Source organism: Trachypithecus francoisi, unplaced genomic scaffold (assembly GCF_009764315.1).
Source record: "Trachypithecus francoisi isolate TF-2019V2 unplaced genomic scaffold, Tfra_2.0 Lachesis_group10, whole genome shotgun sequence".
Lineage (NCBI taxonomy): Eukaryota > Metazoa > Chordata > Mammalia > Primates > Cercopithecidae > Trachypithecus > Trachypithecus francoisi.
This window is the reverse complement of record NW_022681455.1, coordinates 25,674,782-25,689,447: the sequence shown is the minus strand read 5'-3', so window position 1 is coordinate 25,689,447 and position 14,666 is coordinate 25,674,782. Positions and strand designations below refer to the sequence as shown.

Here is a 14,666-nt window from a genome sequence, read left to right as displayed (position 1 = left end):
TCCCACTTAATTTTCAAAACAAAGCTACAATGTAGTTTTTTGTTATTATACTCATTTTACAGATGAAGAAAGTAAGGCACAGAGAAGTTAAATAACTTGGCCAAGGTTAAATGTTAGCAAATGCCATTTCAGAATTTAAATGTAGACACACTTACCTATTAACACAGAAAATGGGAGACGTAAAATGTGAAGACATTGAAAAAAGAAGCCATTTCTGAATTTAAGGTTCAATATATCACCACAAGGATCTCTCTCTAGAATATTAAAATGTAAAGCCCTACCCTGATGAATAAAGAAGTTGGCCATTCCCAGAGAACACAGAAAAAAGGAAGTGAGCATAAAGCCTTCCTGCATATACAGTGTTGCTGACACCACTTGTTCAGTTCTGCGGACAACCTGCATATGTCAGGTGTAAAGACAGATGCCACTTTCATTAAATCTCTGCAGCAAGAACACATAAATGGAACAATGCTTAAGAAACTCTAAGTGACAAGGTGCTAACAGCCTTTCCTTTGCTCCAGATGCTTTATTAACCAAGCAACCCTGGACAGGAAAGATTGGACCAACTTCTTGCATCCAGGCTTTGCCAAGAAAGAGAGAGAGAAATATTGAACAGAGAAGACCCAACATATTCCCCACAGAGACCACCTCAAAGACAGTAAAATGATAGACGGTTAAGTGCTATTTAAACTCCAACGTTTTTTTTCTAGAATGGCAAACTGTTGAAAAGGAAATCGCTCCCAGAACTTTACAGTTAATTCACAAACAATGCATTTGGGGGAGATAAAATTCTGATAAGGACCAAGACATCCAAGATGCTTGAAGGGAAACATCTGTACACCTGAGCCAAATATTTGACTATGTCACTCTGTGCAGCCTAGTTTTGATTATCAACAGCAAAGCAGTGACTGTGATTCAGTGAACAAAGTTGTACAAAATGTTTCCCCAAACTTCAACATTTGTGCTGTCCCAAGGATGACAGCAAATAATATAAATTGGACTAAGAGATTTAAAAGAAAAGGAGCTGGGGCTGGGCATGGTGGCCTGCGCCTGTAGTCTCAGATACTCAGGAGGCAGAGATGGGAGGAGTGCTTGAGTCCAAGAGTTAGAGACCAGTGAGATGTCACTTTTTAAAATGCTTTAGATAGATAGATAGATAGATAGATAGATAGATAAGATAGATAGATGGACAGATAGATAGATAGGGGTAGATAAGATAAGATAGATAGATAAGATAGATAGATGGACAGATAGATAGATAGGGGTAGAAGTTCTTTTTTTCTTTTTTCTTTTTTTTTTGAGGCGCAGTTTCACTCTTGTTGCCCAGGTTGGAGTGCAATGGCGCAATCTCGGCTCACCACAACCTCCACACCTCCTGGGTTCAAGCAATTCTCTTGCCTCAGCCTCCCTAGTAGCTGGGATTGCAGGCATGCTCCACCATGCCTGGCTACTTTTTTTATTTTTAGTAGAGACGGGGTTTCTCCATGTTGGTCAGGCTGGTCTCAAACTCCCAGCCTCAGGTGATCTGCCCACCTCGGCCTCCCAAAGTGCTGGGATTACAGGCATGAGCCACTATGCCCGGCCTAGAGGTAGACATTCTTATAAGAAAAGGAGCTGGAATACTCTAAGTGCCAAACTGAACTGCCCAAGACTTAGCAAAAAACAAAGCACAGCTGCTTCTCTTCAGGTCATGCCTATGACAGATAAGATCTTTTTTTGTTTGCTAGTGACAGCTGAATTAAGACAGATGGATTCAGGAAACCAAAAAATGACCACTATAACATCCACTGGCCTGGACTTCTCCTGGCCACACCTTAGCTCAGATTCTGCAAGTGAGTATGGCTGTGACCCATAAGGAGGGGAGTTAAGGCATCAAAGAGCAGAGAGACTGCCTTAAAAGAACACTGCAAGGTTCTCAGTCACTTCCCCACATCTGGGCCTCTTTATTTTCTATGTCTGTTCTACAGGGTAACTAAGTCTTCTGTGCTTGTTTTCTGAGACAGCCAAATAAGGAGGTCCCTGGGGAATATCATCCTATCTGCCAGTGTTGGAAGAAAAGCCACAAGCAGCATGGTACACAATGATAGCTTTGAAAGGATAGAGAAAAGCAGGCTGAACTCTGGAGGGCCTCACTAAGGAGGACAGGGCTCCACACGGAGCTCCTCATGGCAGAAAACAGACCATAGGTACTCATCACCTGGACACCCCTCTCCCAGGACAGGCAGACAGTGAAAGGGTCAGGAAACGGGGACAGTAAATAAGAATGGGAAGGACTACTCTGCAGCTTCTAGTGGAGTGGGGAAGGACCATGAGACTTAAGAAATTTTTAGCACTTTGGGAGGCCGAGAAGGGCGGATCACGAGGTCAGGAGATCGAGACCATCCTGGCTAACACGGTGAAACCCCGTCTCTACTAAAACATACAAAAAACTAGCCGGGCGAGGTGGCGGGCGCCTATAGTCCCCAGCTACTTGGGAGGATGAGGCAGGAGAATGGCGTAAACCTGGGAGGTGGCGCTTGCAGTGAGCTGAGATCCAGCCACTGCACTCCAGCCTGGGCGACACAGAGAGACTCCGTCTCAAAAAAAAAAAACAAAAAAGAAATTGTTGTTAGCTATACAGATGAAATTAACTGCCTTCAGAACTGTCCGGGAAGAAAAACAGTATCTCCTTTCATTATGATACTACATTATCTTCTAAGACATTGGACTAGTTCTACATGCATATTAGCTTATGGTTCTTGTTAATTACATTTCATCTAATGAAAGTGCCATGGGCCTTATCATTTGCAAATCTACTCAACTACCATTTATAAGAGCATTCAAAGACCCAAGGTAAGAAAGTCTCACGACAAGGGCAAAGATCTGAATCATATAATACAGGTTCACATCTACCTAGGGTTCAGCCAAGGAAAAAGCTATGGTTGATCTGCCAAGACAATGATACTTAGGAGCTGTGACTCTGAAACCACAAGTGAAGTCACGAGACTTTCCCATTCCAGGAAACATACTGTAGTAGAAGACAACACATCCACACAGGCAGATCTGAAAGAACCTTAAATTGCATGAAAAAGGTTTGCCTCAGGAGCTAGGGTCCAAGGAGCACTGGTCTAAGAAACACAAGGATGTGAGCAAAGAGAACAAGCCATTCTGCCACGTACACTCTTGTTTAAGACAATGAAATTGATGAGGTGGAGGATTTATTCTCTATTGAGACTTCCTGAACAACAACCAGGTGAAAAAATGCATCCTTCATAATGCCTATTAGGCAATGATGGCAATGATTCCACTTCCAGAAATTTATCCAAGAGAAATAAATATGAGGATATGGACATTTGTAAGGCAAAATATTGGAAATAACCTAAATTATCTGACAATAAGGGACATGGTTAGAGAAACTACAGTACTCCTCTACAGTGGATAAATGGAGTACAATGCTTTCTACTGTCCTAGAAAGCTTTCACCCCAAAAATTAAATTTTAAAAGTGTATCACAAAATAGTAGTCATGATTCCATTTTTTAAAATATGTCATATATTTTTATGAAAGTTGGCACAGAAAAATATGAAAAATACTGCTGTTTTTCCAAGATTATATTTAAATTGATACGATTAGGTGATGTTCGCTTTTTCTTTCCTATGTTTTATTATTGTTTTAGTAATGCAAATATCAGGGATACTTCCAAAATTTAAAAAACAACAACAAAACCTTTTGTCCAAGTCTTCACCAGGCAGGCTGCACTTAGATTGATGTTCCCCACCCTGTCTGGAGGAACATGGATGCTATGATACTATAGGCTCCATACCCTCTTCAAAAGGCACAATCCACAGGTGCCCATTAAAGACTCTGAGAAAGTCTGTTTAATTCAGTTCAAGGGTGTTTGCCAAGCATGTGTGATCCCCAAACACCAACAGTTGTTTAAAAGGTTCACAGACAAAGCTGGGTGATTCCAAAGCAAGGTGATCAGAATAGTGATAAGTCTGAAAACAATGTCTTCCAAGGACTGAGACTCCCGGATGTGAGCCTATTTAGCCTGAGGACTATGAGATGAAAGAAAAGTATGATAACCTTCTTCAAATACCTGAACTGCACTCATGGGTAGGAGGGAGAAAAATTGTTCTGTGATATTCCAGTAGACCATGCAAGAAGAAATGGAGAGGGAGAAGCAGATCCCAGGCCAAAAGAAGACAGGGCTTTTGGGGGCTTTTGCTTTTCTCATCACTGGAAATAGTGAAGCAAAAAGTAGATACCTAGCTGTCAGAAGTGCTATAGAAGAAACTTCTCCTAGGTTAGGACACATGGTTAGATGGCTACCAAGAGTCCTCCAGCCCCAAGATCCTCAAGGCAGCAATCAATGAGGGCAAGGTCTGAATAAATTTCCCCAGAGTCTGTTTAAATCAATCTGTCTACACCAGATTCCATCTAGTGGATATACCTACTAAACCCAGTCAATATCCATAAATGTCTCCTGAGACTCCAGGGCCCAGGGATCAGCAGAAATAGACACATTTGCCTCCTTAGCAGGAACTAAACACATTTGGCTCAAACCCTTGCCAAAGGCTGGAGACGCTGTAAGTACAGCTCAGGACATGTGTAGTTGCCTGCTTCTACCTCTAAGAGGACGTCATGTGCATCTACACATATCTAAAGAAACCAAGATACTTGCTGGCCAGTGTTCATCAAGTGATAATGCTTCAAAAAAAGAAACACCTTGGGTTGGGCACAGTGGTTCACACCCATAATTCCAGCACTTTGGAAGGCCGAGGCAGGTGGATGACTTGAGCTCAGGAGTTCAAGACCAGTCTGGGCAACATGGTGAAACCCCATCTCTACAAAAAATACAAAAATAAGCCAGGTGGGGCAGCCCACGCCTGTAGTCTTAGCCACCTGGGAGGCTGAAGTGAGAGGATCACTTGAGCCTGGGTGGCATAGGATGCAATGAGCTGAGATCATGCCACCGCATACCAGCCTGGGTGACAAAGTGAGGCCCTGTCAAAGGGGAAGGGGAAGGGGAAAGGGAAGGGAAGGGAAGGGAAGACCAGCTCACATACGTAACCTCACCACTTGGGAAGGCTAAGGTGGAAGAACCATTTGAGCCCAGGAGTTTAAGACCGGCCTGGGCAACAAAATGAGACCCCATCTCTACAAAAAAAAAAAAAAATAGGCATGGTGGCATGTGATTGTAGTCCCAGCTCCCAAGAGGCTGACACAGGAGGATCTCTTGAGCCCAGGATATCGAGGCTGCAGTAAGCTGTGTTTGAACCACTGCACTCCAGCTTGGATGAAAGAGCGAGACACTGTCTCAAAAATAAATAAGAAAAACCTTCTCCTAACAAACAAGATGAGGAAAATAACCCAGTGAATGAAAGTGAACACTCTTTTACCTACTGCTACTACTACTACTGCTACAAAACACACACACACGTGCGCACACGCCAAGCATCCTTCTTTCCCCTCTTTGCCCCCTTTCCTCAAAGAGCTGGGGAAAGTGGTCTACTGAGAGAGAAAAAAATAAATAAAACACAGTAACGTAAAGATTTAGACAACGATATACCCCGTATATACCAGTCCAAATTCTTATACTCTATTTAAAAAAAAAAAAATTAAAGCATTTTAGAAAGCAGAGGGGATAAGAGAGGGAACAAAAATCTTTCATCGTTCAGATTGTAGCTTCATTTTTAATCTATGTTAACAAAGATATTTGTTTCCAATGAAATGAAACCTAAAGTTGTTACAGTAACCTTTTACTAAAGTCTTTATTTTCTCTGTAACTATTTTATAACTATGAAAAAAGAAGAGATCTCCTTATTCATTACATATTTTGATTAGATTTCCTGGCTCCTTAATGTCCACAATGTCCCTTTCATGCTACTCTCCTACTTCTCCTCCTTACTTACCTTCCTCCCCTCTCAGGGTATACCTAACTGCTCTGGTCCAAGGGTGGCTAAATCCCAGAGACTAGAAAAAGAGTATCTTTTTAGAACAATGGAAAGTTACACCGAGCCTGGTATATGTTCAACTGGCTTCCTTGCCCAAGGTCATTTGACTCGCCTATCCTAACTACAGTAGAAACTGGGGCAGTTGCAGATGAGGAGAGAGTAGAACGTAAATGCAGCTCAGGTAACAAGTTCAAGTCAGCCAGAACTGCCTCCTGAAAATGCATGCCCAGAGCCAGAGACTGCCCCCAGCCCCTACCCAGAGATTAGTGGAAACAGGTAGGAACTGACTCCAGTGTTCAGTTCAGGTAAATTGTAAAGTGCTCAAATATGGAGTCTTTTATTTTGAAGTTCCCAGAATTTTTGCCAGGATCCTTGGCAACAATGCATGTTCTCTGATAATTCACTCCCAAAGACCGTTTCAATGTTGTTGCTGTTTTCTAAAGCTCAATTTTCTAGAGCCATGTAACTTCACCCAGATGCTTTGAAAATCACCTATGCACAGAATTGTAAGTGATCCTTAAAAGTTGAGACTCCTAATGGTACCACAAAGGGAACTGTTCAAATTACCCAACAACCGGTACAAGAGCCTCTCACAGAGGGATATAAACCTGGGGGCCTAGAATAATGATTTTCTGACAGCATTCTTCAGAAGACATTGCAGTCTACAAACATTTTATATGAATTTGGCTTATGTCTATTTTAACTACTGGAATAAAACACCAACACACACACACTCAGATGTGTTACACCAAATTTTACATATCAGAGAACAACTACAAGGTATACTGTGCTGCCAGGATAACCCACTTTTGTGCAGATCTCAGAATAAAGCTTCCCCTGCCATCTCTATTTACTTGGAAAGCATCCTGAGATTGCAAGACTAGCTATTTTAGAAACTGTGATATCTGTACTGCTTAACTGGTGAATCGGGAGTCTCTCTATTCCATTGCAACCAGAGCAAAAACCAAATCTCCCCTTCTAATTTGTGTTCATTAAAACAGCCTCACTGAAATCAGTGATTAGGTTTACACTATTATAACTATGAACTCACAAAATACAATCCCAAAACATTACTACATTATGGGTTCCATGAAAAAAAAAAATGTTTTAAACAGACACTAAGTCTGAGAAGCACTGGCCAAGGCTGATGTTGCCTTAAAGAAGCTGAACACAAATTTCAGCATGAATATTTGTCTGAAAAGTGACCATGGCACAGGTCATGCTGCTGAATCAAGTTAGGTACTAGAGACTGGCGAACTAGAAAAGCATTAAACAGACTGGCCATGCAAAATGAGTACGGCCTACTGAAAAAGAACAATAGTTTCCATATTGCAGAATATCTGAGATTGAAGATGATTTGTGACTGATTAAGTAGGCCAAATACCTCCAAAACTTCTATATGAGAGGTCCTTTTTTCCATGTCCTCTTAAAAAATAAGCCAGTGGAACAGAGTTTATACTTTATGTTAATGAAAGACAGCACTGCTACCAAAACATTTTAGGGATACATGTTGCCCAAAATGATACCCCTACACCTTTCAACATTTTTTTTAAGTTAACTTATAGTTATTCCAATCCAGCCTAATTAAGATGCTCAAAAGCCATAAATAAATAGCCAAGGGAAAATATATATATATATTTTTTAAAGGGATTTCAGGCCTGGCGCGTTGGCTCATGCTTATAATCCCAGCACTTTGGGAGGCCAAGGTGGGAGAATCGCTTGAGCCCAGAAGTTCAAGACCAGCCTGGGCAAAACAGTGAGATTGTCTCTAAATAAATAAATAAACAAATAATAAAAAAAAAAAATTTAATTAGGCAGGCATGGTGGCATGTGCCTGTAGTCCCAGCTACTCAAAAGGGTGAACTGGGCAAGGCTCAATTCAAGTGATTGCAAAAGGCAATCACTTCAGCAAGGCTCGTGACTGTGATTGTACCACCGCACTCCAGCTTAAGAACCACAGTGAGACCCTGTCTCAAAAAAAGGTGGGGGGATGGATTTCAGATTAACTTTTCAAAAGAAAACAAATGGACAACAGATGGGTAGTTTTAAAGAGAAGAGGTAAACAAAACAAAACAGTTCGATTTGTATGCCACTTCCCCTACCCATGACCCATTTTATGAAGGGGGTGGAAGAACAAGGGGTTGGCAAAGATGATGCAACCCAAATTCCAGATCAACCAGAAAAAACCGAGTGGAGACTAGGAATGACTTTCCACACCCTTTAAGTCCACCATCCTGGAGAAAGGAGGGCTACATTCCTCTCCCCCAAACAGGCAACAGCAGAACTGTGGGTAACAAGAGGTCATCAGGGTTCTTGCTCCCTCCGGACATTGTTTTTCCTTCAACTAGTAGTTCTCCAAAAAAAAAAGCAATCCCAGCACTTTGGGAGGCCAGGGCAGAAAGCTTGCTTGAACCCAGGAGTTCAAGAGCAGCCTGGGCAACATGGTGAAACCCATCTCTACAAAATATACAAAAATTAGCCAGGTGTGGTGGCACACGCCTGTAGTCCCAGCTACTTGAGAGGCTGAGGCAGGAGGATCACTGAAGCCTGGGATACTGAGGCTGCAGTGAGCTGTGTTCGTACTCCAGCTTAGGTGATAAAATGAGACCCTATCTCAGAAAAAAAAGTCCAGACAATGCCAAATGCTGCCAAGGATTTGGAGAAACTAGATCACTCATACATTGCTGGTAGAACCATATAATGGTACAGCCGCTCTGTGAAACAGTTTGCCAGTTTCTTATAAAAGTAAACATGCAATTCCCATGCAAACCAGCAATTGCACTCCTTGGCATTTATCACAGAGCAAGGAAAAGTATGTTCACTCAAAAATCTGTACACAAATGTTTACATCAGTTTTATTCCTAATAGCCAAAAACTGGAAACAACTCTGATGTCCATCAACTAGACAATGGGTAAACCAAACATGGTTATTATTTTTATATAAATTACGCTGAGCAAGAACAACCAATCCCAAAAAGGTATATACTATATGAGTACATTTATATAATTGTTCTTAAAATGACAAATTTATAGAAATGGAGAACAGAGTAGTGGCTACCAGGTATCAGAGAAGTGAGGAACGCTAGGTATGGCTATAAAAAGGCAATGTTAGGGGTCCTTGTGGTGGGGGAAATCTGCATTTTACAGTATCAATGTCAATATCCTGGTTATGACATTATGCTATAATTTTGCAAAAAGGGAAAACTAAATAAAGGGCATAAGATAACCTCTCTGTATTATCTGATATAACTGCAGACAAATCTACAATTATTTAAAAATGAAAAAGTTTAATTTAAAAAAAATACATAAGTTAAAATACATTTTTTTACACTCCAAGAACTATACAAAATTGGGTGCAGATTCATTTATCAAAATGGGAGAAGGGAATAAGAGTCAAAGAAACACGGAATCACTTTCTAATGACATCCCCTAAAGACAACAGAGAAAGGTATTTCAACAACATATGACATGTCAAGCCAATGTAGCCCAGAGTGGAACTGCTCACAACATAGATTTTAAAAAACATGGGCTAAAGGACCATTCCTCAGGAGAACACTCCTAATGATGGCTAGCCTATTCGAGCCTGTTCCATCTTTTCTTAACTGTCCCAAGAGGCGTCATCTCTGGCCTGTTCCTTCTTAGCCCATGGTCATTAGGGTCTCTGGCCAAACAAGTTTGGAAAAAACAGCATACTTTATCCAATTCTTAGAAATTTACAATGCACAGGGGTGTATTAATGGCTCTGAAAACTCATACAATAAAGAAACTGATTTATCTTTAACAATCTGATTGCCAAATTTATTTGAGTATAGAACACTCTTGCCCCAGAACATCTAGCATTTCTGATTTCATTTGAGGAGAGCATACCTTAGGAATTTTCGATCCAGCCTGTTGCCCTCTATCCTGCTAATAAGGTGCCACAAACTATGAATAAACCCTCTTGGCCTTATGGTGAACTGACCTCAACCTGTCAATGGAGACAGCGGACACTTGGGCTTCAGAAGGACTGGCATTTTCTGCACCATGGAGAAAACAGAATGCAGCACCCCTTTGTTCCTCCTGCCTTATCATTTTTTGGGTGTTTGCTGCATGCAGCCACTGTGCTATGCAGTATTTAAATAAATTCCACTTAATATGCAAAGCAACCACATACCAATAGATACTCTTATAACATAGGCTTCATTAGAGAAAAAAAAAACTGATTCTTAACATTGTCATAAAGTTGCTGAGCAACAGTGTGAACCCAGGGTTAACAGCCCTTAACCACTGAGCCTTAATATTTCATTACATACAGGTGGCAAGAAGAGACCTGTTTCATCAGTCACAACTTTCAGCTGATATCCCAACTGCAAAGACAGGACTCAGGCTTTACACCTACCCATTCTCTACCCTGCATATGCCTTACCCCAGCTGTACCTTAGTATGTTTCTCTAACATAAGCTCTCTCAGGCTTCCAGGCATATTCTGTTCCCTTCGTCCAGAACATGTCTCCACTCTCTTACCTTGGCTAACTCCTACTCATCCAGTGAATGCCAGCTTAAGCTTATCTTCCTTCTGAAGTCTTCCCTGATTCTCAGGCCTGAGTTGGGAGTTCCTCTCCATGCTCCTGAAGCCCCAATTCATCCACCCATAGCACATCTCAAACCACTGCCTGGCTACGTGTTTATCTCCCCAACTAGATTGTAAGCTTGGAGTCCTATGAAGTCAAAGACTAGGACTATTTTGTATATACCATGTGCCTGGGACACAGCAGGTACTCACTAAATATAAAACTAGTATATAAAGCAATCAATCAAAGACAGAGAAACCCTAGAGTCCAAATCTCCCCTATCATTGTTTGAAGTCAGCAACCATGGAACAAAGGAACGGCTGCTTTCTTTTTGACCACAAAGGCAAAGCGGATAGGCTCTGAGTGAGGCACAGCTGGGTTGGAATCCCAACTGTTATTAACTAGCCAAATGATGTGAAGCAATTTACTTTGGCCTCTCCAAATCTCAATTTCCTCATCTGTAAAATGTAGATGTGAAAAGTGCCTACCTCATAGCGTTGTAGTGGGGATATAACAAGGCAATGCATCATTAAGTACTCAGCACAGTCTGTAGCACTTGGCCAGGGTTTAATAAATATTAGCTATTATGATCATGGCTGGTCTGAGTGTAGGGGTATTTATAACTAATTAATCACAACTCATTATAGATTTCTTTGCTCTTCCTCCACTCCCACTGCTTCACTTGACTAGCCTTCAAAAACAGATTTTTAGAAATCTTAGCTATTATGATTATAGGAAGATGAAGATAAGCCCTCTACAAAAGACAAGCTAGAAATAGTATAAAGTCTCATGTGTAAGAAGAAAGAACCACGTAACATACAGCACACTCCTACTTTTGTAAGAAGAAAAGGAATGAATAGTGGGCAATGGGGAAAGGTAACAAAAGCACAACTCAAAAAAGCGTACTGTAGATATTCAGCCAACTCATTTACGAACCATTTTAGCATGCTAACAATGGATTAAGCAATTAAATTTCTCTAAACTCAGAAACTCAGAACTCCACAACTTTGAGGTTACTTCATACATCTTCTTGTTCTAACTTGAAGCTTGTCAAAGAAAGCCAGACCTTGAGTATTTCTGTTAATAATTCCTGCCCATGCAAGTAAGTAACCGCCACAATGAGTTCCGGTCATGCTCCTAGAAACTGCTTATATTCCATATTTGAGGAGATAAATGCTTAAACTCAAATACATTTTTAATTTGGTTACAACTTCAATCAATTCCAGCTGTTAGATGAGGCCAAAAAACTTACAATTAAGTACTAATCATAACTATTTTTAAATAGTGATAATTTTACATTGGACATTTAAATTTGTCTTTGAAATTTTAACGTGGTAAATTGCACTCATGACGTGGGTTTGTTCTTAGCATAATAATAATTTCCACATCAAATAATACCAAGTCCCAATTTTTTAGACTGTCATAGCAACCACTACCTGATATTTAAGTTGTAGAGAAGTTGATTCATCTGATAAAATTACTACATTATTAGAAACTTACTTTAAATTTATAAAAAAGCAAATGACAGAAACAGTATTTCTTCTCTACACTACCACTTCCAAAATAGTAACACAATCATTGTTGAACAACATCAAGAAAAACGTAACTTAAGGAAATTTCATATTTACTGAAGCTAAATAAAACAGAACAATGGCACCACTCATTTCTTCTATTGATAACTTAATCACGCAGTTTACATAAGCACATTTTGTTGCTGAGCAAAAGTCACTCAAGTTTTCCCACTTCAATGCCTTTACCATCCCAACTTGTATATACAGACAACATAGAAATAGAAGTCATCCATCACGAGCATAATCCTTACTAATAAGAAAAGACAGTCACATATCCTGGGGTTAGATATTTTAGAAGATTCTCAAGGCAGATGTGATCAGAAAGACACTTCAAATTCTTTGGCAACTTTGAAGAAATAGAATATTAAAAATATTCTTTTTCAGGCCAGGCACAGTGGCTCATGCCTGTAATCCCAGCACTTTGGGAGGCCGAGGCAGGCACATCGCTTGAGTCCAGGAATTTGAGACCGGCCTCAGGAACATAGGGAGACCCTGTCTCTACAAAAAATAAAATTAGCCAGGCATGGTGGCTCATACCTGTAGTCCCAGCTACTCAGGAGGCTGAGGTGGGAGGATCGCTTGAGCCCGGGAGGTAGAGGCTGCAATGAGCCGAGATCATGCCACTGGACTCCAGCTCGGGCAACAGACTGAAATCCTGTCTCAAAAAACTTTAAAAAATTAAAAAATCATTCTCTTTCAATAACATATACCTGAGATTTGTTTTAAAATTCTCCAGAGGCAAAAAAAAAAAAAAGAAAGAAAGAAAGAAACCACCACCACCAGCACCACCACCATGGGGAAGATATTTAGTATTAGTAAAATGTTGAAAATGGTTGCAGCTGGGAAGGACAGGTACACAGGGTTCGATATATTATTCTGTTTTTTTGTATATGTTTGAAAATATCCATGTTAAAAAGTTAAATAAAATTCTCTCCATCAAAATATTCTTTCCACCTAAGCTTAAATTTAGATTTGCCACAATCTCAACCTAGAAACCATTAAAATACCACAAAATGTTTTCACCTCTCTAAAGGTACAACTCTGTCACTGACACCTCTCTAACAAGTTTTCTGCAGCAGGGCCCAATCCCTCAGCCCCTCAGCATCTCCTCTCACAAACTGGAGGGAACCCCAAGTCTAACCGCCACACTAGCAGGTACTGCCTTCAGCAGGAGGTTCCCTCCAAAGCACCAACATCCTATGTAAAATGACAAAGCTTTGTTAGCTCATCACCCCTTAGATGAACTCATATATAACATCTGAGAAAATCTAATTAAGTAATTAAACTAACATGAGATGAACTTTTTAAACTCCTCCATAAGACTTTATGAATAAAGTCATAGGATCAGCCACCACACACAAAATAAAAAAGTTCCATTTAACATCAGACTCTGAATATTATGAAAACAGACTCTAAGAGATTATCTAAATATAAGGGGGAATTACAATTTTCAGAAATACAATCTAAAAGCCTTTGATCTTTAAAATTCAAATTACCCTATTTTTAACTTTTGACAAAGAAATATTCCAATTAACCTAAGACAAAATGGTCATCAGAACTTTTGAACAATATATAAAACACAGAAGTAATGCTGCATGAAAATTAAGTAATCTAAACAATGAAAAGACACTTTCATTTCCAGACATTTTAATAAAAATAAACAGTAATACTTACCAGCACTTTGTTTTCAACTTTGTCTCCCTTAACTTCCAACTTTACTTTCTTCTTCACTGAAATTTTTATCTTTCTGCCAATAACATCCTTTATGCTTTCTGAAAAAAAGGAACAGTTTCATTATGTTATTAGTAAGAAAAAAAAAAGCATTGGGGAGGAGTAAGCATTTGGAGGAGTATATTTGGTTGTTTTTACTGTTGTTGTTTGCCTTTTTTTTTTTTTTTGAGACAGAGTCTCACTCTGTCACCCAGGCTGGAGTGCAATGGTGAGATCTTGGCTCACTGCAACCTCCGCCTCCTGGGTTCAAGTGATTCTCCTGTCTCAGCTTCCTAAATAGCTGGGACTACAGGCGCGCACCACCATGTCCGGATAATTTTTGTATTTAGTACAGACGGGGTTTCACCACGTTGGTCAGGCTGGTCTTGAACTCCTGATCTCAAGTGATCCGCCTGCCTTGGCCTCCCAAAGTGCTGTGATTACAGGCATGAGCAACCGTGCCTGACTGTTTGTCTTTTTTTACCTGTTTTGACAAGTTGGATGGTTATCACCCATCAAGTATTTAATAAACACCTACTTTGTACCTCGTACTGTATATTGATATGCGGAGGCAAACATAAAAGCATGACATAATACCAGCCCATGCAAGGCATGACATAATCTTGTTTGGAAAATAAGGTATTAGAAAAAAAAAAAAGCAAACAGTGAAGTCAGACAGTATGATGAAACACTACATTGCATGCAGAACACAACAGGAATTCATAAACTCCCTCTGCCTCGGCTGGTTACCTCCGGGGCCCAGCAGCCTCTGGGTTCACCATAGTGTCATACAAATATTAGCACTCTCTATGAGTAAGTCTTGACATGATGGTTGGGGAATACGGCAAAACGAAACAGAACTGGGCCGGGCACGTTGGCTCATGTTTGTAATCCCAGCACT

At 40.3% G+C, this 14,666-nt stretch overlaps 1 protein-coding gene across 10 annotated transcripts in view; it reads right to left on the bottom strand.

Moving 5' to 3' along the window:
- The window catches only part of CARMIL1 (capping protein regulator and myosin 1 linker 1), a 347,932-nt gene that overhangs the window by 328,406 nt on the left and 4,860 nt on the right, over positions 1-14,666 (bottom strand). For all 10 annotated transcript variants that reach the window (XM_033216407.1, XM_033216412.1, XM_033216416.1 and 7 more), the window contains one exon: positions 13,730-13,827. In XM_033216407.1, coding sequence (XP_033072298.1) covers positions 13,730-13,827 — 98 coding nt within the window. The remainder of the gene's footprint in view (positions 1-13,729; positions 13,828-14,666) is intronic.